Below are 23,393 nucleotides of genomic sequence, written 5' to 3' on the forward strand. Positions count from 1 at the left end.
TTTCATTATGTAAAGACGGCTTTCCTTGTGCCTTAATAGGATTACCCCATGATTACTCTATTACATTAAACCATCTATGATTCATAGATTTTTCCAATGGAATTTGATTTACAGACTTCCAAGTAACCTGCAGCAACTGTAACAATTTACCTGGCCAGTGAGAGATTGTGCCAATTTATCTGGAAAAAATTACTTCCTTAAAAATTTATAAATTATTCTCCTTTTCTACCTCAGAACCCCAAAATAAGAATAGTTAATTTAAATTCTTGTCTATTTTGCCAAAGTACTACTTGAAAGCACTGGCTTTTGATTTGCCAGAGTGGTTTATGCAAATTTTTTCATTGGTCTCTTGGATCTTGCATATTTATGGACATTCCTAGACTTCAGCTTAGTAATGATCATCTGAGAGACTTTGTTCTGACAGAAAGACAGACCAGGATATCCAAAGAATGCCCCAGTGGACCACTTAGGTGCTAAATATCTTGTTTGGAGACTAGATGCATTGAGTACACTGAACATATCCAGTAAGATCTGAATCACTGAAGATAATTGATGATTACTTCCTACTGAATGATTATTCAACTCACATGCAAATCACAACAGGCTTCCTGCTGCAAGATCAAACTGTCAATCTATGGACTGTCAGCTCAATGATTCTCATCTGTAGGCAGTTCTTTAGTTCTTTAGCGTGGTCCTGTTTTGGTATTCTCAGACCAGTCAAATTCTTCTCCTTTCCCACTGTGTGTGTTTTTAACTAACAGTTATCTTTTTGGGTTGCAAAAGGACAAAATCTTCAAGGGCAAATAGCATTCCAGATGATTTACCTGGAAAAAGGCTGAAGTATATGGTCCATTCTGTAAGGCTCTGAAGGAATCTGAGGAAATAGTTAAGAGAGCACCGCACATATTTACTAACTTCCAGTTGTAATGTTGTGTCTGGCTGTGTGGCTTTTGATGGAGAGGAAATGTGGACCAGTATTTTTGGAAGGAAGAAGCTATTCACAGAAGAAGCTGGCTGAATTCTGTGCATTTCCTAAAGAGAAAAAGTCTTTGCTATGCTAAAGGTGGGCAGAAGAGGGTTGGAAGACTTAGAAGATTGAAGAACGTGGAAATATATTTGGCCAAAGTGAGTCTTAGTTATTTTCAATTATATTCTTCTGAAAATAAATAGCAGTTGTCATCATCATGTACATTCCCATAAGCTCAGCAAGAAGGAAAGAAAAGTTTATATTCAATTTATTTTTAATAAACATAGGAAAACTAAATACCTGGTTTGTCCTGAAAGGATTCTGCTAAGTTTTGCAAGGTGGCTGCAACTTGAAGAAGTTTTAGCCCTTTGGATTCAGGAGAATATTTCTCAAATTTTCACGTATGTTTCACAGAAAACTACTGAATTTCTTTCATCACCCACAGAAGAAATATAGTAAATGCATCAGTTATGTGCAGTATGCTGTCGTGCCACAGTGTTTACATTTAGGAGGAGGGATTTAGTCTCTAAGCCTACTGACTGCCAAGATTGTTATGGTAATAGCTGTTGTACTAAAAGCAATCCAACAGCACCCTTCACTGCAGATTTCTGTACATTGCATAGTGACATAATTTTGCAATAATTTATTGAGTTAAAAAGTAGTATATTTCTATCTACCCCAGCTTTATTCTGAAATTGACTCTTTGCCTTCAGACTATATAATACTGCACATTTTTTCACACTGTGGTTAAACAGGTTTTAAGCATTTGTAGAAAAGCATGATTTTTCTAAAATACAAGTGTATCTCAAATGCAGAAACTAAAGAGAAGATCAATATTGCCTTGTTTTCATTGCAGTTAATTTTTATTATTGATAGTTGTGTTCCTAGACTGAAAGTCTAGGCCTGAACATTTGTAAGTTCAAAGCAGGTCTGTATTTGATATTCATATACTGGTTTCTGTCACTACTTTGGTGTTCAGCCCCTTCAAACTAACAAACACAAACTTTGGAATTAAGGCAACATTTAATCACTAGAACTCATCATTCATACTGGACAGCAGTAGCCAGATGTAGTGACACTATTTTTTTCCCTTCATGTTTAATTCTTGGAGACACATCTTTTGACAAGCGGGTACTAAAAAGAATGTTCTTTTCTTCTTCTTCACAGAAATTGAGGGAGGAGAGAACTAGTTGTATGCTACCAGAATTATTACATTATCACATATGTTATTACTGTAACCTTGTTATAAAACATTAATACTGTACCAGCACTCGGAAGTATTATGCTGCAAAACAAACCAGACCCCAATACAGTAGTTAATTTGTTTTCCATTGCCTCATGTGAACATTTTCAGAAGGAAAGATCTTTTCTACAATAGTTATTGAAGGGAAGGTGATTCTCAGATGGTGAGAAGAGGAAAGGCAGTTAGAGCTGTCCACTGCAATCACAGAATCCTAAGAGCTGCTGACTAGCTTGGGTGTCTGTGCAAACAGATTAGGTTTGGGTTAACATTGATTTTAAAAATGCAGGCTATTTATAAACAGGTCAATGAAGCAAACATTTATTGTACCACAAGCATCTCTGGTATTTATAAGCTGTATATTAATATAAACTAAAAATGAATTTAACACTACTTCCAAAAGAAACTATTTCAGTGTATAAATAAACGAACGTAAACACAATACTTATAAAAGGTTTATGCACCTATAGATCTATTTAATGTAAGTAGAGGGGGAATCAATAATATCTGAATTAACAGTCCAGAAAAATTGGTTATTTGGAATTTACTGCTATTGCAAATTTCTTGATAATTATGGTAAGCCGGAAGAAAAAAAGAACAATACTTACTTTCATAAAATAGTGCAAATTTTAAAGGCAAGAGTCCGAAAGATATTTTTCACTTTACAGACCAAGTGGGAATGCAGAATAGTACTTAGTGAAATGATTTCACTGTACTTTTTCTGTCTCAGGGCGTATCTCCTTAATAATTGAAAACTGTTTATATGTTTATGTGCTGAAACTGCCTTTTGACTGGTTAAGGAGACATGTATCGCATATTAGAAAAAAGTAAGTAGTTCTGTTTTCTCTCAATAGTCCAGTGAAATCTGCAACATAGACTCCCATCTGATTAAGTCACTTGAAAAAAATTGACCTAGGTGTCTAAAGTCATTAAGGCAGTTTTATTTTTATCTTTTCATTATAGTCCTGGTCCTTAATTGCATATCAAAGCGTGTTTAAATGTGAGCTAACATTAGCACCTGGCTAATATTTACACAAAAAGGGGACAAAGAAGGAGGAAGTAGGTGAAACCATTGTGCTATCTCAAAAAATGACTGTCTATAAAAAGCCCAGAGTGATGCATTTCTTATTTTACTTTCTATGGGCTTGTAACGGCTACTGCAGTTAGAGACCAAACCACTGAGAAAATGGTAGGACAAAATAAGTAATACTTGATTTTTATGCCTTTTAATGCTTTCCTTCTTTAAATTTTTTTAAACATTAAAACAAGGACTTCAGATTTTTAAACTGGACTGTGTATAGAAGGGAGACATATTGTTAATGTTATTATAGCTTTTTTCATCCTAAACCATTTACAATTTAAACTTTATATAATGAAAAAGTAATTTCTCTCTGAAATGCTGCCAGCTCTGGAGTAAATGCTGCAACTATTTTGCAACATGAATATAAAAAAATTTGAAATAAAATGGAAAAATCGTATTTATTTGAAACTCCAGAAATAATTTATAGCAGGCTAAAATTGGAATGCAGCATTGTGGTTAATGGGCATACTAATGGCTGGAGAGGCAGGGAATGTTACCTGTCTTAACGATGAAAGCCTTGTCAGTGGCTGTACTGAGACTAGTAATAGATTAGAATCCAACAGTTTGTGTCTGATTCTAACTGTGTCAAAGTTCTCTTGTCAGGGCTTGCTTTCAGAAATTTATAGAGAATTTTAGAACTGGAACTTAATTTATTCTAACTGTAGATTGTTTGTAACTGTGGTATTATTTCAGGTGAGAATAATCTTATTTTCATCATTAGTATACAAACTAATGAAACAGTTAATGTCAACCATCTTACATAAGCTTTGTGACAAATTCTGCTTTTGACAATAAATTCCTTTTTAGCTGTCAAGTAATGGTAGAAGAGAAAAGTAAGATACTAGATTTAGGCCTTCACTGCTACAAAATGCCTACACGGAAAAGAAATTTAAGAGTGCTGCTAACTTGTTTTAAATTAGTTATTCAGTTAGCTCTGTTTGCACCAGTGTAAATGAAAGAAAATCAGTGCTTTCCTTTATCATTTACTCTTTATCCATATACGATTATCAAAATACAGTACAGTTATGCCTATAACAAGCAAATAGCTGAAACTTTTGTGGCCATAGGTATCTTGGCTTTCCTTAGAATAGACCGATTATCTCTTGTAAGGAAGAATATTTGCTGCCACCTTCTGGACTTCTGTATTACACAGCTTAGAGGAAGGTCTTAAGACGATGAAGCCTTGTGAGTGAATACTTGAAAAACAAGTGCAAAGTTGGTACACGTTTCTGAGCTTGCTATGTGTCCAAATGCTTCTGACCGTTGTATGGACAAAGAAAGAATTTTAAGTTGATATAAAGTACAGGCTAATGATATTTTTTCTAAAAACAAAGAAAATAAGTACTGTTTATCTTGTAATACTTGAAGGTGGTGGCACTATTTTTGCTGAACACACCCAGACTAAAAGATAAATTACCTAGTTCCTTATAATTTTCTTATCAAAGCTTTCAAACTGAAATTTTCAGTCTTAGTTATTTGGTTTTTTCTTATTTACTTCATCCCAAATGCTCCAACCATTTCATATGCGTTTCAACCAAATGAACCTATACCGTTCAACCATTTCAAAGAGTGACAGCAGGGAAAATACATGTCAATGACAAAAAATCCTTTTCCTTGGAAAGTGGTACCACTACATGCTTTAGAAATGGTTTGAGACTAATCTTTGTATCTGAGGTGTGTCATATTTCCATGCAAACTTTCCTATGTGTATTCAAGCTGAGAGCCTTGTACAGGCTCAACAGGAGCACCTTGCTTTTTACAGCTAGTTCCTTAGAACACCGTTAGCAGCAACAATGTTGTTAGGCAGGAGGGGTTTATTCATTGTTACAGGTCTAAGCTGCTGTACGCTGTGATGTCTTTGGACACCACACAGGAGAACAAGGAGATTGTCCTTGTGCTTTCTCTGCCTGTCTAAACTGCAGCCTATGTGTACCCACGTGGGCTGGAGAAGTCACTGGGGTGTTCCACAGCTTCTGCACTGGCTGCACAACTGGGTTTTCATTCACCAAAAAGTAGTGCATGCAGGTGTACGGTGCATACCAATGTCTCTTCCCACCATCGGGTCCGAACCTGAGACTGCACACTCACCGATCAGGACTGAGATGCACTGCAGAGCACCACTGCCCCTTGACAGCGCCCAAGACCTCCTGCCTGGACCCAAGCAGCTTCAAAGGGGAGAATGTCTGATCTGAATACAGCAGGGGCAAGAAGCAGGCTTTCAACAGGGTAGAAGAAACAGACAAGGGAAGTACAGAGAACAGAGTGGACAAAGCAATACCAGGAGCTGGCAATACTTGATACAGAAGGAAGATCTGTATTCAGCACTGGGTTGGAGTGAGGCTGATGAGGCTAGGACCTGATGGCCAAAGCTCCTGAGCTTGGATGAGAAGCCTAAGGAATGGAAAACTGGCCTGTGTAGCTCACAGTGAGGCTACGATGAGGAGACCAGGAAAAGAAAAAGATGAAGAAAGGGGGCAAAGAAGGTACATTCGGGGAAAAGAACCTATACCCACTACTGTATATTTTCCTCCAGAGTTCCAGGGAAATTTCTTCCCTAGAGGAATGAAGTTTGTACTTCCATAGTCATCTCTGCTGTCAGAAGACTGTGAAGCCCCTTTGGAAACCTGTGTCATCCTCCCATCGATGGGCAGGATGTCAGCATGTGTTTTCTCCCAGTTACTGCAGCAGCAAGGTGGCAATGGTCTGTGGTGGTTAAAGCCATGCTGAAGGAGCCTGCTGATTACAGTATGCTACATGATAGTATTCTGGGGTTTGGTTTGTTGTTCTTAGAAAACTCTTGGGTCTTTCAGAGATAAAGCTACCTTGAAGCAATGCTAGCGAAGTTGGAAGGTCAAGTGTTCAAAAGCTATGAAATGCAAGCATCACTGCCCAGTGCATATGCATTTTTCTAACATTTCAGTACTTCTGCCTCATCCATGTCAGGGCTTCATTTAGGAAACAGTAGGATTATATAGCAAAGGAGCATATTGTGCAAAAGATGTTTTCACTGGTAGGATTTCATAGCTGGTCACTGAGGATTCCTTTTCTGGGCTTCCACCTGGAGACCTGCGATCTATTAACACTCACAGACTGATGTTAGGGATCACATACTTTGATACAGTAATCAGTTCATATGTTACTGGACTCTGAAGATGCTAAGTGTCTTGAACTGGACACCCAAGGCTACTGAGTACCCTAGTACCAGTGCTGCATGCTTCATGCATTATTTACTCATTTGTAGAAGGCACTAGTATAAAAATGAACTATAGCTTCTGAATGACTTGGATACTAATAAAAAAAAAAAAGATGACGAAATAATTCTTCACGAAGAGCACACTTTGAAGCGTCAAATAAGGAGTGGTGCTAAGCACGCAACAATGTCAAAACAAAACAGTACAGAGCTATTTGTCAGATGAGCAGTATCATTCTGTGCCCTGAATTGAGTCTAGAGTCCTATAGAAAAAAATAGCAGATGATGACATGACTACAGATGTTTTGTCCACACAGATGCCCAGGAGGGTTGTATTAAGCTGGTACGGGCAACATTAATTCCGAGTGCCTCATTTTACAATCCAAACAGTAGTGTTTAAGGTTGTTTTTCCATAATTATATACACATGGTGTCATGTGCTTGCTTCAGTTCCTGTAGCAGTAACAAGTCTGTCAAGTTTCTCCGCCAAAACACTTTTCTGAAAATAATCTTCGGATGAGAAAAGTTTATAATTTTGTACATCTGAAATACTCACAGCCATGCAACAGAGTATAGCGCAGATACAGATTTACATTAGCATGCACGAGAAGTTATGTCGCTGCCTCTCATTTTCTTTAATCTTTTGAATTTTTAATGGATGCCATCGTGAGATTTTTTTCTCATTTGTCACAGCTCTGCACTTTCTGATGTCAGCCAAAGAAGCAGAAAGGAAGTATGTGGAAGACTTTTCTGAAGAAACTTACAGCACAGTTTGATTCATAAAAGATGTTTGGGTAGTGTGGCTAGCACTGGCAGAAATATCTGTACATATCTAAAACTGTTTATCTAATCAAAGAAAATTAAACTGCGGGCAGATTTTGAGGTTTTATTGTGACCTGCTTAGGTTCCACTTTTAAATTACAGGCCTGAATTGGGAAAATTACTAAGACTCTAGGAAAAAAACTTAAGTGTACCCAGATGCCCGTGCTTTGCTTTTGTTCACAGTGTAAAGCTGGGTACCGACAACAACCTGCAGAGTCAGACCATAAGAAGTAGCATTCTCAAAGATCAAAGAAAAAATCACTAGCAGTTTATGAATTTTTTTTTTTTTTTGGAAAAAAAAGAGATTTCTTTTTGCAAAAACTTTCTTTAAAGAATTGTAAATATTTTTCCATAGGTTGTTACTGTATGGAGACTTCTGCTTCTAATATAAATGTACTGAATTCTTTGCTTTGCAATCAGTTAAAGCTAATACTGAAATCAGTAAGCGTTGGGCTGCATGTCACCTTTTGCAATCCAGCATGTGTTACAGTGATTGGGAGTGTATTTTATTTCTGTAACATTCCTCCTTCTGTTTGTTGTGCATTTCTTAAATCAGTTAAAATCTACTGTCTCGGCTATAGATGGAAACATCGACAGAAACACTCCACCTCTTCAACAGTGTAGTCTTTACACCTGTTTCAAAATGACCTGGTTACTTTCATAGCAGTTTATGTTTCAGTTGCCTGGAATTATGAGGGAACTCTCTGTTTTAAGATGTCTGTCTAAAGACGTACAAAAGAAGCAAGGATTCTCATTTGAAAACACTTACTATTGTTAGATTGGTTACCGCCCACAGGAAGCCTTCATCCAGATAGTTAATCTGTAAGTACTGTTCAGTAAGTTATTTTTCTCATGGTTGAGTTTCCTCAGGCTAAAGGAATGAGCAATTATTGTAACACACTACCACCTAAGTTTGTGCAGGTTTCACACACACTGACATTAAAAAATATTTCTCAAAATCATTACAAACAGGAATAGATTTTTTCCTTTGAAGCCTACAGAGGACAACAGGAGACTTGGTTAGCAAGCTATATAAAGAAAAAGGTTTTGCCTGCCTTACTCAAGGAAGCAAATGTTAAAACCATGGAAATACGGTCACATGGTTAGTCTTTGCTTGTAAAGGAAGAGTTCAAGTCTGCCTCTGTAGAGATCCTTTCAACACAGTATTTCATTGAGCTTCGGGGTTTCCCCTGCTTTTTAAATAATTTGATTAAAAAAACCTAAAGTGCTTCCTGTAGTAAGCACCTGGTTGAAAAGCACTTGTCTAACTAGCTCTCAAGTGATTCCAGCTCCTCCCTTATGTAATCTCATGCAAAGGTAATGTTTACTATAAAGTAAGAACAGTCATTGTCATGGGTACTATGGAGCTGTGACAGTGGCACCAAGTGTGCTATGAAATTACCAGGCTCACATATTATCCCAAGAAATCTATGAGCAGTGAGTAATTCAGAGCTTCTGAATCCACGTTTTTTTTAAGATCTTGTTAAGTTTCTTCTTTGAATAAAATTTCTATTTCAAGCTGAGTAGAGTAATTATAAAATAATATTATACTGAGCTGTGTAATTAAGATTTGCACTTGCCATGCTGAACCGCCAAAGTGATCAGTGGAATCCTGGGTGTTTGACTTCAGTCAAAGAAAGTTGTATGTTTTGTTAAAAAGGCAAGACTGGCAGAGTGGATCTTTTTAGAGTCAATCATTTTTTTTATTCTTAAAGCTACAAAATCTAGAAAAGGGTCCTGGAAAAGAGAGGAGAAAGATTTTGCAAACTGTTAGTTGTGAAGAGTGCTGTCATTTCACTGGAATTTCCCTACCTCATCACATACAGAAGATTCCCTGCAGAGATGCTGGAGTAGCAGAGCATGATGGTGAGGCTGGTCCTTCCTTGAGGTGTCATCCTGGATACTTGATAAACAGTGCTCCTCCCAGATCATATAACTTGCTGTCAAGTTCTCTTTATAATTGCTTAACATCTTTTAGGAGGGTTCACCTTAGCGCTTTTGAAAACTCTCGTGTATAGGAGCTATCTACTGTTGTATCTTAGAGCAATACTCTATTGACATGGCCTGATTTTTCTTAAAGCTCACTTTTTTCTCATTGCTGAGTATTAGCAGTTTTGTTCTTTCATTTTTGTAAATAGTAGAGGAAAAAAATCATGCTCACTGAAGTGAGCACTCCAAGAATAATCCAAGAATAATCTAGAAAATTTCAACAAAAGTCTGGAGATAGTCAGTCATCTCTGTGCAGAATAAGTAAACCATTCTTGCTAATTGTTCTCTTCTCTTGTACCTTTAGCCTTTCATGATCTTCCGATAGGTATTTCACTCCGTGCAGTTTTCCGCTTTTTTTTTCTGGCTTTTTCTCCCCACTGCTTGGCTCCCTCTAATCCCAGTAGTTTTTTCTCTCAAAGTTGCTGCTCTGCTACTGATTTTCCTATCTGAATCGTGCACCAGCCCCTCACTTCCTTATTTTTGGAGCCTGCTGATAACCCCACCTCTTAGTATTTCTTTACTTCAAATAAAATACTTGTGAATTCTGAACATTTGTTTTACTGTGAATAATAACAGCACACTGCCAAAAAGAAAATTGACTCATTGCCACATGATTACTGTGGTGACAGCAAAGTGGGTCACTGCAGTTTTAGGGCTGATTCTGTGTCTTGACTTTTGAATGTCTCATATAAATGAAATTAGATATACAAAAGACAAGAAAATCAAACTAGGGGTATCAAAGTAGGGTCAGTAAAAGAAGACTTCAGACAAAAAATAACAGAAACCTCCTTTTGGTGGCTGATCTTGAAAAGGCATTGGCTTGATCTCAAAGTGAATTGTCGGTGTGTCTAGAAGAGAATTGGACATTTGCTGCTGCAAGTCTCGATGTGAGTCTATTATGAAGTCCCACACTATTATCCAGGTGCTTTCGGAATGCAGGGTTATTGTCACTGGATATTGTCACATATGTTAGGATACCAGCAGAATTATTTCTTCCATAACAGCAGAAAGCAAAAGGAGGCTTACTTGTAAGAGATGGCAATGTTTACTCTGTAAATGTTCCTACAGAAAAAATTAATTGAAATACCTTGCTGTTTGTTTCATATGTTACCTTTTGCTGAGCAGGAGCACAGTAAGAGTGGTTCCCCTGCAGAAGGGGAGGGGAAGTTAAGCAGTTCTTTGTTGAAGAACCACTACATTTTGTCGTTGATTTTTGCAGCAGAAATTTTAACTTTTTGTCTAAATGCTACTCATCTCTAAAACAAAACAAAACTTCCAAGTCAGGTTTTACAACAAGAGGTTTATAACTGAATCAGGAATTGAAAGTGTATAAATCCTTGATTGAGGTAGTTGTTTTCATGAAAAGACTGCCTAGAATGTGAGATCCAAACTGGTGCAGTATAATACCTCCAGTATGTACTATATTTAAATGTGCTAAAACCAACATAAACCCCTTATGTTCCTCTTTAAATGTGAGCAAAGTGGAAGTATTGTTATTAGGGGTGGCCTAGAATTCACTGTTAAATATGCTTACATAGTAAAAATAACAACCATGTCTTGGTAGCCTTGTCATATTATATTAAAATAATTCTAATAGCTGTTTCAGAAGATAATTTAAAAAAGCTTAATGCCTTTCAAAATGAAATTTCAGATGGCTCCTCTCTATGCAAACTGTTCTTTCCTCGACATTTCAGCTATGTTTGACATCATCATTAGCTTATAATTTGGACCTATGACAATGAACAGCTCAACTTTCCTCTGAATACCTGCTTCACAAGAGATTACATTTTAGATAAAACTGTTAAAGTAGGCTAGTCTGAAATATCAATAAGAATTACTGACTTACCTGATTAGTAAAAAGAGTCTGGAAGCCAAGTTGGATCCAAGCACTATGCATGTAGAATGATATGTATATATGAAATTGAATTCAGAGTTGGACTTTGAATGGGATTTTCAAAAGATCTTATGAGTTAAAAGGACTGGTGTCACTAAGACTTCTGCTTTTAAGTCTTATTGGTGCTTTAGAAAATCCTTCTGTCATTGCTATAGGCCATATGAAATACTTTCATATAGCAGCAAAAAATTCAAAAGTGATAAACCCCCATATTTTCAGTGTAGAGCACTTTCTTTTCTTTTGGACAAAGTAAAGTGAAGATAAGCCAATAGCTGTATTTTATATTGTTATCACAGAAGCTGATTTTTTGCTTATTGCTGTAAGCATGCATATGATTAAGTTGACCTAAAGGAAATTTTGGGTTGTGCTGAAAGTGAAATAGATAGCAAAATTATTCTAAAGATGAAAATTATGCATTTCTGTCTTTCCGGTGAATTTGGTTCTAGACAAGATGATTCAGGAAACTGGAATATTATGTTTCAGTCCACAGCTCTCCTCTGGCTCCTATTAACTTGATTTCTGTCTTTCTGGAGAGCTGATTTCCTTTGCATGATCCCAGCCTTACCTCTTGTTTCTTCTGCTGATAATTAGAAGATAGTTATTATGGTTATTATGGTTATTAATTATTATTATGGCTATTATTTATGTATGGTTATAAATAATGGTTATTATTTATTACTTGGAAAGTGGTATGTCATATGGGCATACATATGCTAGAAGTTAGATTTCAGTAATCCCCGTATTTCACAGGATAGTAAGCAGCTGGTGCTGAATTCCCAAAGTTACTCACCTGAGCCTGATGGGAACTGGTGTGCTTATAATTTACAGATGTATTTTATGAGAGGAGACTGTAAGCAAAAGCATGTAAGGCAATATAAGGCTGACTGGATTTCTATGTATCTCTTTAGCAGCACTGCTTGTCTTTGGAAGTATATCTTTATTCCAAGCAGATACTGGTATCTTGAACTTCTACCTAAAATAGTGTATGTACCTTCAGATAAAATTTTGATGGATGGGAAAGAAGGAAGAAGGAAAAGGAAGGGGGAAGGGGAAGGGGAAGGGGAAAGGGAAGGGGAAGGATATTTCATGTTAATATGATAGTATAGAAAATAGATTTCCCCTAAAATATACTGTCAGTCTGTACATGTAAGTGAAACAAAAAAATAGCAAACAAACCGAAGAAAAAAAACCTCAAACAGGCAGAGAGGAAAGGGACAAGTTTAATGATAGAAGAAAAATACAGATATTGACAGTGGAAAACAGATAAAAGGGAGATCTCCAAAGGATTAAAATATTGCTACTTTCTATTTCCAGGTAAATGCAGTGTAATTATTTTCTGAGTTTTCCGAATTTTTTTTTTTTTTTTTAAATTTCCCATCATTCTCCTGAATTTTAAGAGGGAGATGGATCACTTGGTCATTTTTTTCAAATGCAGTCAGTATCCCAATCCAAAAATTAAAGGGAGCATAGGATTTTGGACGTTCAAAATTCCAAGGACTGGTTTTTCTAGGCTTGATTAGACTTTGATTCCAGTCTTCTTTCTGCATGTACAACCACATCCATTCTTCTCAACTTTGATTACAGTTTGAGTTACCATTATGGAACCAAACTAATGTTTTGTTTATACCGGGGAATGTTTTCTTCATGAAGATATATAGTTCTACTAAAACCTCTACGATGTGAAAGATCCACAATCTGGTCTGTAGCTAGATGAATGGTAGTTTAAACAAATCTATGAACAGATTGTGCCAACTTTATTCAGAGTCACGCTTTAATCTTTAGCTCCACGCTTGGGATGGATTTTGATACCCTTAGTTGTGTGAAACACCACCTTGTTTCAGACCTAGCACCACTGGTGTTAACAGGACTGCTTACTGGAAAACATGCTAAACTATTCAAATATAGCTCCTTGATTTCAGCAAGACTGTGTATTTACTGCAGTATTATACAGTGCATTCCAAGACCACAGACTCTTTAAGAATTTTCTACGGTAGCAGTATTTCAATCCTTAGTCTGCAACACAACAAGTAAAAGGTGAAAGTGTAAGACCAGAGTAAAAAGACTTAAAGTGGGAAGAAGCACTGTAAAGCCCCAAGTGAAAATAATAAAATGTGTACAAGAGACCAGTAGGAAGACATGGCCATGTTTAAGATTTGCTGTTAAGTGTTTAGTTCTGTGGCCTATACTACCCTGGCAGAAATAATCGGTACTCTTGAATATATGTATCCCTTTGGTTCTCAATCTCTGTGCTTTCACAAGAAACTATTGCATTACATTGCAGCTGCAAAACCCAGCTCACCTCTCTGACTGTTCAATAATTTTTATTTACTGGCTTCTATCTTACTTGCTGGATTCAAGGCAAACTTTGGCTAAAAATATGTCTGCCCTTGCGATGTCAAATTTCCCCAAAATGGGAAATCTTTGATAATTTTTCCAGCTGTCCTTCCATCTCTTTTAGTCTTCAGAACACTCCAGCATCTCTTATAGCACGTACTCTGTGAAATCACAGAGGCAGTTCATGATTTTGGATCACAGCTGATCCACATAGCTTACAAACTAAGCCCCTGGCCGATCAATCAGATTCCTGTGGAAGGACCTTTGAGCCAGGACAGATTCCAACTGAATTCAGTCGGTCTCTGTGCAGGCCAAAGGACTATCCAGTTGTATTCTGCTAGTGATCAGTCAGAGTCTAATACTGTATTTATTTTACGCTGTAATATTACTAATACATATTACTATTAATATCATTTAATAAGGCACCTCTTTAAAAAAAAAGTCCTCAAATCCCTAAGTCATTAGAACATAGTTGGGGAGGGGGGCAGCAAGAAAGCTCCTTTCTATTAATTTGACATACCAAGAATATTGCTTACTGTTGTTTCTGCTGTAGTCTAAAGCAAAAACCTAGTGTCCTGCTTGCTTAATACAATGGTATCTATTCATTGCAGGATGTTACGTGTATAAAGCATATGCACAAATGTGCTAAAATTTTCATCTATTTTGATTCCTTAAAAAAGTTCAAATATTTTGGACCCAGATTTGAGGTGATACATCTGACATTATTAGGTAAGCTAAGGAATACTATTGGCACCGGTTTTGTGCCAGGTTACCATTGCAAACAATTGATTGCAAGCAAAATGGACACTAAGTTTCAGCTATAAAGTTTACTCTTCAATAATTGATGGCTTCCACACCTGTGCAGTGACGCCAGCTTTCTTTGCTGAAAATTTTGGCCTCGGAGCAGTAAACAAAGAAGATGTGGTGGATTCTGGCTTAGAAAATGCAGAGTAGCCTGTAGATGAATATGATTCGTTTACTGGAATAGAGGCATTTGACTGAAACAAAGGTGGTGAACTGTAGGCTGGCACGGAGTACACTGAAGATGGCCGGGCGTTAGTGGGAGAGCCAGCACTAGGTGGTCTTAAAGGTAGAGCTTGCTTGGAAGTGGACAACTTTGATGTCTGCTTAATTGCAAGGCTTTCCTTAGTACTAGGAGGTTGAAAAGTAAATAAAGATGCATCGAGTTGATAAGGTTGATGTTTCATAATATCCAAAGCATTGAGACCTTTCTTAGGTTTTCTTTTTGTATTCTTGGTAGCAGCAGTGGATTTGGAGGAAGGTTTGGTAGCAGCAGGAGGGTAAGATGGGCAGTGGATGGGATTATAAGCGACAGGTGGAGGTGCTCGGACATTAGATGAATATTTCCAAGAAGCTGGTAAAGATGGAGTTGGAGATGAGGCTCGTGCCATATTTGCCTGCACAGTCTCTGAATCTACCACATACTTCTCCATTCGAGAGTGCCTTCTGGCAAATAACTGTGCTCCTTTTCCACTCATAGCTGGTGGCAACTCAAAGGGTGGCTTTGTTCCTCCAGCACTTGGTGTGACTGGTGGTGTCTTGGGTGTGTGGCTTGGACTTGCTAGGGTTGCCTGAGGCCCTTTGAAAGGACCAGCTAGGTTGAGAGTACTTGGGGGATGCACAGGAGAATGAGGAGACTGTGGAGATTTGGGTGGTGCAGGATATGCTGCCTGAGGTGAGGCTGGTGCTGGGAAAGAGGGAGCCTTGTTAGGAGCCACAGCTGAAGGTGACCAAACTGGTGAAACTGGAGTATCAGCACTAGAAGAGACCTTGAGTGAAGGCTTTGGAGCAACAGGAGGAGGGGCCTTTTGTTTAGATGCTTGAGTCTGCATGAAATTGCAAGCTTCAGCTCCCAAACTGAGGTAGTCTTCTTCAGGTCCTGACTCAAAACCAGCTCCAGTACCTTTTTTGCCCTCTGCATTGTGTACAAGGGACAACAGGGCAGGATTAGGACTTACTTTGGGTGTGTCTTTGAAAGTGAACATAGGTTTTGAAGTGCTTCTTCTCTTCGCCTCTTGCAGTATCCCAGTTCTTTTGGCTGGCACTGCAATCCTTTCATCTCTGGATGCTATATGTTCTGTTGGCTCGATGGGTGACCACACAGCTAGAGCAGCTCTGCTGGCTACAGGAGCTGAAACAGGTCTATATAAAGCCTCAGGTGGTGGGCTAACAGAGCAGTAAGGAGGTGGCCCTGGTATGTCTGAAAGAGGACTAGTGACATTTCTTACAGATGAAAATGGTGCAGCTGCTCGGTTTTGAACGCCAGAAGAGAAGGGTTTAGCTGTTTTATTCAAAGATGCTGCTTTTTGAGCTTCAGAGGACTGAAAAGAGAGGTTTGTGTCTGGTGCTAAGCCAAAGCCATTTTGTTGTACCATTTTGCTATAATTCTGGCTCACATCTGCATAGCTTTTGCTCACACAGGTCTGCTGTCTTGACATTTCTTCCTCTTTTGTTTGATAGACTGAAGAGCTTACTTTCTGGAAGTTCTCTGATATGGTGGCTTCCCTTTGTTCCTCTGTATGCACTGTGCGTGCCTTCATCTCCTCTTGCTCAGCTGTAATCTGATCCATCCTCTGCCGCCTCTTGGCAAACATGAGGGCCCCTTTACCTGTGCTCTCTGGAAGCGTCTGCATCTCGTCTCCACTTTTTGTCTTCTTTTCAACCTCAAGTAGACCACTGTCCCAGTCAAACGTCACAATCTTGCCGTCGTTGTCAATGTCAGAGAAGAAATCTTCATCTATTTCTGACTCACTTGTTGCAAGCAAACTCACTTCAAAAGTGTTTTCTTTGTCCCCCTCTTCACCTTCACCTTCTTCACCCTCGTCTTCGTCACGTTCTAACTCCCCAGTACCGTAGCTGACTAAAGTATATTTCCTGGCCCTTTGACGACGCTTCTTGAACATCAACACCCCCTTGGAATTGGGATTGGGAGCTGCTGTCAGCAGCAATGCAATACTTTTACATTTAGATTTGGCTTCTTTGACCTGCTTCTCTGACAGACTCTCACTTCGCCGGAGCCCTGTGGAAAGAATTGAAAGGCACATTTAATTTTACACAGCCCACAAAAATAGTTCTGCCTTTACCTATACTGAAATTTACCCACTGTCCCCTTTCTATATATAAGACCTTTATTTTTTTTTTTTTATGGAGAGGTCATTATACTTAATTTACTAATGCACCTAATTTACTAATACACAATATACTTAATATACTAATTCCCATAATAGCAACTGTGTTGTGAATTCCATTCCCAGCGTTCCTTAGAGCCACACCCATACAAGTTCAAAGGCTACACCACTTTTGTTAGGACTTTTTTAGTTCAACAGGAAGGTTACGTGACGTGTGTCTCTGTTTCTAGCATTCCTGATTTTATTCCCATAAGTAATCTCAGCAGCAACAGGCAGACAGTATTTTCTCATTTATTCTATTTCTATGATCTGTTATTTACCAAGTGTTTGACCACAGTTCTTAGGCTTACAGCAGACATTCCCAGCCAGCCAGGCCCATGACTGCTTAACATCTGAGTTCAAATAAAACTGAGTGTATTCCATCTGACGGTGATGGCAGCTTCTGCCATTTATGTTTTTATTCTACTCATATGAATGACAAAATGCGTATAGTTGCTAAAAAGTCGGTATGCTTCTATATATTAGCTATTTAAAAGCAAGTATAAATCCACAAAGGCATACACAGAAACAGTTAGCATTAACTTTCAGCCCCTTGGAAGACATGAGATTTTGGGTATGGTACTCAATGAAAGCAGGTTTCAGTCTTTTAGCAAACATTACTTGCCTGAAACATAATCCAAAATTGTATAGGATATAACAGCTCCAGAATATTTGTTTCAAAAATGTGGCAAGAATGAATACATATTTAAGAACTTAATCAAGGAGGCTCAACTAACTTCTCAAGAGTATTCGCTAGCATATATCAATAATACATATTTCTTAAAAGCATAAATTATTGGTTTTCATCAAGTCATGTGGAACAGGAATAGATGCAGCTGTAAAGCTGACAGATGTGCTGCACATCAGCATGATTGCCTCCTTGTTATGTGACATGGAGTATTTGCCTCATGGGGCAACACTAGTCAGGTGGTGTCCCTGTTTCTTTCTCTTCCTTATATTCTAGTGCCACATCTCATGAATGACAGCCCCATTAGCTTCTTCCTTTAAAAAGCTAGAATGTAATGCTGTTCCTGCCTAAAGCAGTGGTCGCCTTCCACTTAATTTCAAAAGGAAAAAAGTAAGCCTCTCATATATGAAATCAGAACTGTAAATTATATAGTATGTTTTACTAGCATAAATAAAGCAAACTCATTAAAGAAAGCCATGTGATGTTTTTTCCATTAATGATCCTTTTAGCCATGTTGGTAGATGGAGTCTGATACTTCTCCTATTAAAGACAATTGGAGATTTGCCATTATGCCAGATGACAGCATGGCTGGAGCAATGGTTCTCACAAGAACCTATAAACCAGAAAAAAGCATGGCACCCAAACCAGAAATGTTTAATATTTTATTGTGAGAGGGCCAAATCACATAATCCTTGGCTCAGTCTTTTGATGATCCCAGTGCTTACAATAGTCACTGAAGACATTTTTGAAAAGTGTGGGCCTTAGTGTTAGAGTGCCTCTGCAAACAGAAAGCATGCAAGTTCTACACTTTCAAATAGGCTACTTGCATCAGCAGGATGTGTTTTTCTGGGAATGGGATTTAGCAGGTACCCGTGCGGTTCTGTGAAAAGCAAAAATGGAAACTTTTCATTTTGCTAGCATATTTTTTCTTAATTCATCCAGATAGTTACTTAATAGTTTCAAAAGATGGCAGAAGAAATGTTACATGTTCAGGTAAATAATATGGGAATACTATTTACAGAGAAAATTTCTGCTAATGAGATCAAACACCTATAATAAATGTTCTCTAGTTGAGACTTCAGTACTGCATTATAACTTAAATTTACCAAAAAAATGCATAGTATTTGCTGCACACAGATTCCTGTATGCTTGGCAATTTGTTTGCTCTCATGCGTAGACAGGATTTTACAAATAATAGTGTTAGTAATACTAATTTTAATTATAATTAAATTTTATAAGTAATAATAAAAAAGCAAGCATTTTTATAGATTAAATCAGTGGTTCCTAAGGATAACAACCTGCTACTTGATTAGAAGGAATTGAGATTGTCATAGTTAAGATGGAAAAAGGACAGACTGTGTGTTACTTGAACAAAAAGTTTATCATGTAATGTATAGTTCATTCTTTGTACTTTTGCCTTATTAGACAGGCACTGCAAGTAATTTTCTAGGAAAGACAGGCACAGTCCCACAGTTGGTTCTAACTTTGCAGTCAAAATGTAAAGCATGTGCACTTTTCTTTTATGCTTCATTTAATATGCCAAAAATACGTGGATTGCATACAGACACTTAGGCATAAGTAACAGTTTAATCCACTTGCCAATAAGATACAAATGGTTATCATGCTAAAAATATGCTTACAGAGGAATTAGCAGTGGGTTAGCAGACTAGTTCCAACACTGCATATGAAATAGCTTGTTGCTACAGTATATCACTGCACACATTCAAGCACCTTTGACATACTGCTACTAGATCCCCAGACAGGATTCTTTACATTGTTGGGAAAGAGCAAGCAACCAATAGAAAGGTCCCAAATGAATAAAATAAAATAAAATAAAAAATTAATAAATAGTATCTATCTACAATCAGTTAATTAATATTGGATCCAGTTGCAATTTCGCTTTCATATAAACTTCTTGGACACTTTTTGAAGCTGACCTCTGGGTACGGGAGTCAGAAGAAATAACATGTTCACTTTACAGTCTGGATAAGACTCATAAAACAGAAAGGATCATGTAACAGTTATACACATGCTAGTGTCTGTCAAAATCTCTTCTGCAGGCAACATCAAGCTTTTCTACTAGCCTTTTTTATTAACTTCTAAGAGCAGTGGCATGGCTTTGATTTTAGATGATGCAAATGACAACACAAAGCTTTTGCTATAAAAGGAGAAATGCACAGGATTCACTTAGACATGTGCAAGCAAGTTGCTTTTTTTGTTAATATTCTACAGATTGCCTCTGAGCAGAATTCAGCCCTTTTTGGAGATGTAAGTATTGTTAGTTGGACAAATTCATGAGTTAATTTCAAAGTGGATGTCTACTAGAGCAAAGTTATACAGCACAGTTAAGGCATTGGTATACTTTTGGCTCATTACCAGGAGCATTGTATTACCCTGAAAATATATATAAAGAAGAAAGAAACATCATTGAAAAGAGTAAGAGAGAGGGAAAGTTAGAAAACTGCAGAAAACATTTTTTTACTAATGCATTCTAAGTTCTGAAATTAAAGTTTAAAAAGATACCCTCAGGCAGTGCACATGATTAGATGGGACATACTTGCGTGCCTCGCCCTGTGCTTGAGAGGTCTGTGATCCCTTTCGGAGTGCTGGTCGTCTTCTCCCTGCTCTGTGCCTTCTGATGAGATTGCAAAGGAGAGGAGAGAAGGAGGTGCTTCTGACTGCCCTCCTTCCACTTGAGAATCAACACACCCCCTTTCAGCTAGAGACCTGTGTGCTTCCTTCTCCCTGTCTGAACAGTCTAGGATCACCTCCACCCTGGGGAGAGATGGAGCTGCATCTTGGATCCTCTTGACCTCTTTGCCACTGGAAAACTGGACTACTTTGCTTGACCACTGGATGTTGCCCTCTTTCATGCCCAGGGGAATTGCAATTACAGGGCTAGTCCCGTCTTGTTGTACGCTGGGTCCTCTTCCTGAAGGGGTGCATTTTTCTGCCCCTAAGAGAGTCACAGCAGGAGCATTGGTGTCCTTGTGTGCATCATTTGAGAGGGACAACTGCAGCTCAACCATAGTACCTGGCCTTATTTCTTCTGTCTTCCCCCTGAGAGCAGCCTCATCTGTCATGAGCACCTTGGAGGTGCCTATCACTTTAGAAGTAATTCTGTGGCTTTCTGTGGTCTCTTGTTTCATTTCAGAAAAGTGTATGTTGCTTTCTCCTGCTCCCTGGTGAGTCTCACTGTAGATCTCTGTGATGCATAAATCTCCATGGGGTATTTCTTTCTCTGTGTTAATTTGCAGTGTAGTACTCTCCCTATATTCCTCATTTTTTATGTCATCGTGCTTTCCATTTTCTCTTTCAGCACTCAAGGTTTCATTTATTCCACTGGACGATCTGCATATACATAAACAATTCAACAAATTAAGACGCTGTAAGCACAGCAATTGTAAGTACAGTTACAAAAGCAATTCTGTGTAGTATTTTTTCCCTGTATTAATTGTGGTACCTGCTAGCAGGTACATTTAAGTAGAACACTTTTCCCAGAATGTAGAGGTCTTAAATTGAAGCATCCTTTTTTCCTTCAGCAATCTTCAAATTAACAGTTCACTAAGAGGGAAATTACTGTGATAGAGCTGTGATCCTACTACCATCTCCTGCAATGTTGAATTACGTCATTCCTAGCATCAGTATGCTTTTGCAGACACGTTTCTGTTATAGTGATTCCAGACAAATGCTGCTGAGACTTCTGGGACAATGCTTCTTCATATTTCACATGTGCATGAGAAAATTAACTTTGCATGACCCCAGAAGAGTGGTTAATTTTTGGCTCTGTGGGTACTACTGCAACTGTTTTAGGCACCATCCTCACATATAGTTCCTGTCCCAAACAGTTTACTTTCTAGGGTATAGATAAGTCCTGGATGAGGATCAGAGGGAGGGAAATGAATACTTAAAATACACATTCCAAGAACTTCTGTGAAGATCATCATCCTCATATATATCATGGAATAATTAAAACATTCTGGCCCTATTCCAGTATATGAAGGTGTGATCCAGTGTAAAAGGGTAGAGAGCCCATACAATATTTTCTAGTCATTAAAAAAAAGGTACTTCTAAGTGGCAACTTCCTGAAGCCTACTGTATACCTCAGTGTAGCTCCCTTTTTTAAACTACTCATCCCCCTGGCCCAGTTAGGCTGTTTTATTGGTGTTAGGGCTCCTAGTGTACTCTTTAGCTTCTTCTTTCAGTACTCTGGGCCAGTACTGAAATTCAAGAAGAAACCGTTCCTGTACAGCAAGACTGCAGGCTGTTATTAAGGCTTTCTGTTGACTAGAAAGTAGCAAAACACTTTTTCAAATGAGGGAAGCAGTAGGTAACCTCAGTAAAGTATTAATTTCAAGTATTACAGAGATTTCTGAAATCAAAAGCAGGTCCCAGGTATTCTGAAACTTTGGAACCCCCTAAAAAGAAAGGCTGAAAGAAGCAACAGAAGAAATAAATCTTTCAGTACACTGAAGAAACCTCAATGTCACTTGCTTTTCTAGTCATGCAGCATACTGTTTGTAGCAGTCTGGGTCTGCCTCAAATAGCACAAAACGTGTAACATCCATTAAACCACGTGTGGAGCTACATAAAGGTCAGACAGATTTTAATTTAGGGAGCTGCTTGTGAGTGCTGCTGGATTCTGTCATATGATGCTATTCGGATGATCAATTGTACTGCTTGTAAGTACAGATAAATTACAAGAAACCTGTAAACATTTCCTTGTAAGATATGAGACTGGGGGCTGGGCTAGCTAAATGTTAGCCTTTATTGGTAGCCGAGTGATTGTGTGTGTCTGAGAGACAGAAAAATTTCCACCTTAAAAGGATCTCGCTACTTATGGATATACTTCTACTCTATATAGACATAAGTGTGTATCCATGTGTCAAGAGGCAGAATACTGGGTCAGATCTCTTTTTTGTCATTTAAGAATTCTATTTTGACACATTATTATTTTTGTTTTAGGTCTTTCCAGCTCACTGCAGGAGCAACACCCCTGGTGTAATTCCAGGAAGGAAGCAAAACTCATGGAGTCAGCACACCAGGGTTTGTCTCAGAGTCATGTTTTACTCCCTACGTGGTGCATTTCATTTTGGTATGCACCGAGCACACTCCCTACTTCCCCCTAGAAATTTTCTTTCTAGACTCAGCGGTAGCCCAAGGGTTGCTAACACTGATGTGAAAGGGCAGGCTAGCATTTCTGTTTCTATCCTCACTCTTGGTGTTTCCTGGATACATCTGTTCAGCATTTGTCAGGAAGGTCAGCAAGATGCTCCCCCACACGGCATCTGGAGAGTGCCCACCCTACAGAGTGTCTCTTTCCTATGATCCTGTAAACCAAAGATTTTGTGAGCACTGCTGATCAGTAACTGACTGTGGTTTACAGGGCATTGGGAGAACTTTGTGCAGACATCAAAGGCCAAGTAGCATTTTAAAAACTACTTCAAAAAACTTAACTTTCCTCCCAGTAACCTTAGTAACAGCAGAGTTAGGCCAACAATGAGTGCCTATGAAAATCTCATCCTTCATGCAAATAGTTCAAGAACAGTCAGAAGCTTCCCAAGGAGAAATATTCTTCCCTGCCAGCGAAATGTGCTGGGATGTAAAAGTCACCATTGAAGCACCATTTTCATTAGGCACTATTCTTTCCCTATGATTTCCAGCATTTTTTTCAGATGGCTGCTAACAAGTGGCTACTCAGGAAAGGAAGGGTTTGCTACTCGTTGCTCTGAGGATGATAAGACACTTCCTGAAAGATCCTTCTGGTGGTAGTGCTGAGAGGGCTACTACCCAGAGAGGAGGTGGCAGAGGAAGTGTTTCAGTTTATTCTTCTATACCCTGGAAGATAATGACAGTAGGGCTGATGAGAAGAAATTCAAAGATTCTCATGGTGAAATCCTTTAGAAAGTTTTAGTCACTTTCAGAGTGTTGTGCAACTGCAATTTTCTTAAAATTTCTAACAGATGCAGTTTCATTCCATGAAACACTGAATTACGTAGTC

General features: G+C 38.3%; 1 protein-coding gene and 1 long non-coding RNA gene across 2 annotated transcripts in view; one reads left to right on the forward strand and one right to left on the reverse strand.

Moving 5' to 3' along the window:
• Positions 1-22,441, forward strand: part of LOC129783849 (uncharacterized) — an 85,101-nt gene extending 62,660 nt beyond the window's left edge. The window contains exons 3-4 of the long non-coding RNA XR_008745886.1: positions 20,712-20,795; positions 22,358-22,441. This is a non-coding gene — a long non-coding RNA (uncharacterized LOC129783849). The remainder of the gene's footprint in view (positions 1-20,711; positions 20,796-22,357) is intronic.
• SYNPO2 (synaptopodin 2) overlaps positions 1-23,393 on the reverse strand; it is a 95,914-nt gene that overhangs the window by 7,587 nt on the left and 64,934 nt on the right. The window contains exons 3-4 of the mRNA XM_005243128.3: positions 19,950-20,743; positions 14,374-16,556 (exon numbers count right to left, since the gene is read on the reverse strand). Coding sequence (XP_005243185.2) covers positions 14,374-16,556; positions 19,950-20,743 — 2,977 coding nt within the window. The remainder of the gene's footprint in view (positions 1-14,373; positions 16,557-19,949; positions 20,744-23,393) is intronic.

The sequence above is a fragment of the Falco peregrinus genome, chromosome 2 (assembly GCF_023634155.1).
Source record: "Falco peregrinus isolate bFalPer1 chromosome 2, bFalPer1.pri, whole genome shotgun sequence".
Lineage (NCBI taxonomy): Eukaryota > Metazoa > Chordata > Aves > Falconiformes > Falconidae > Falco > Falco peregrinus.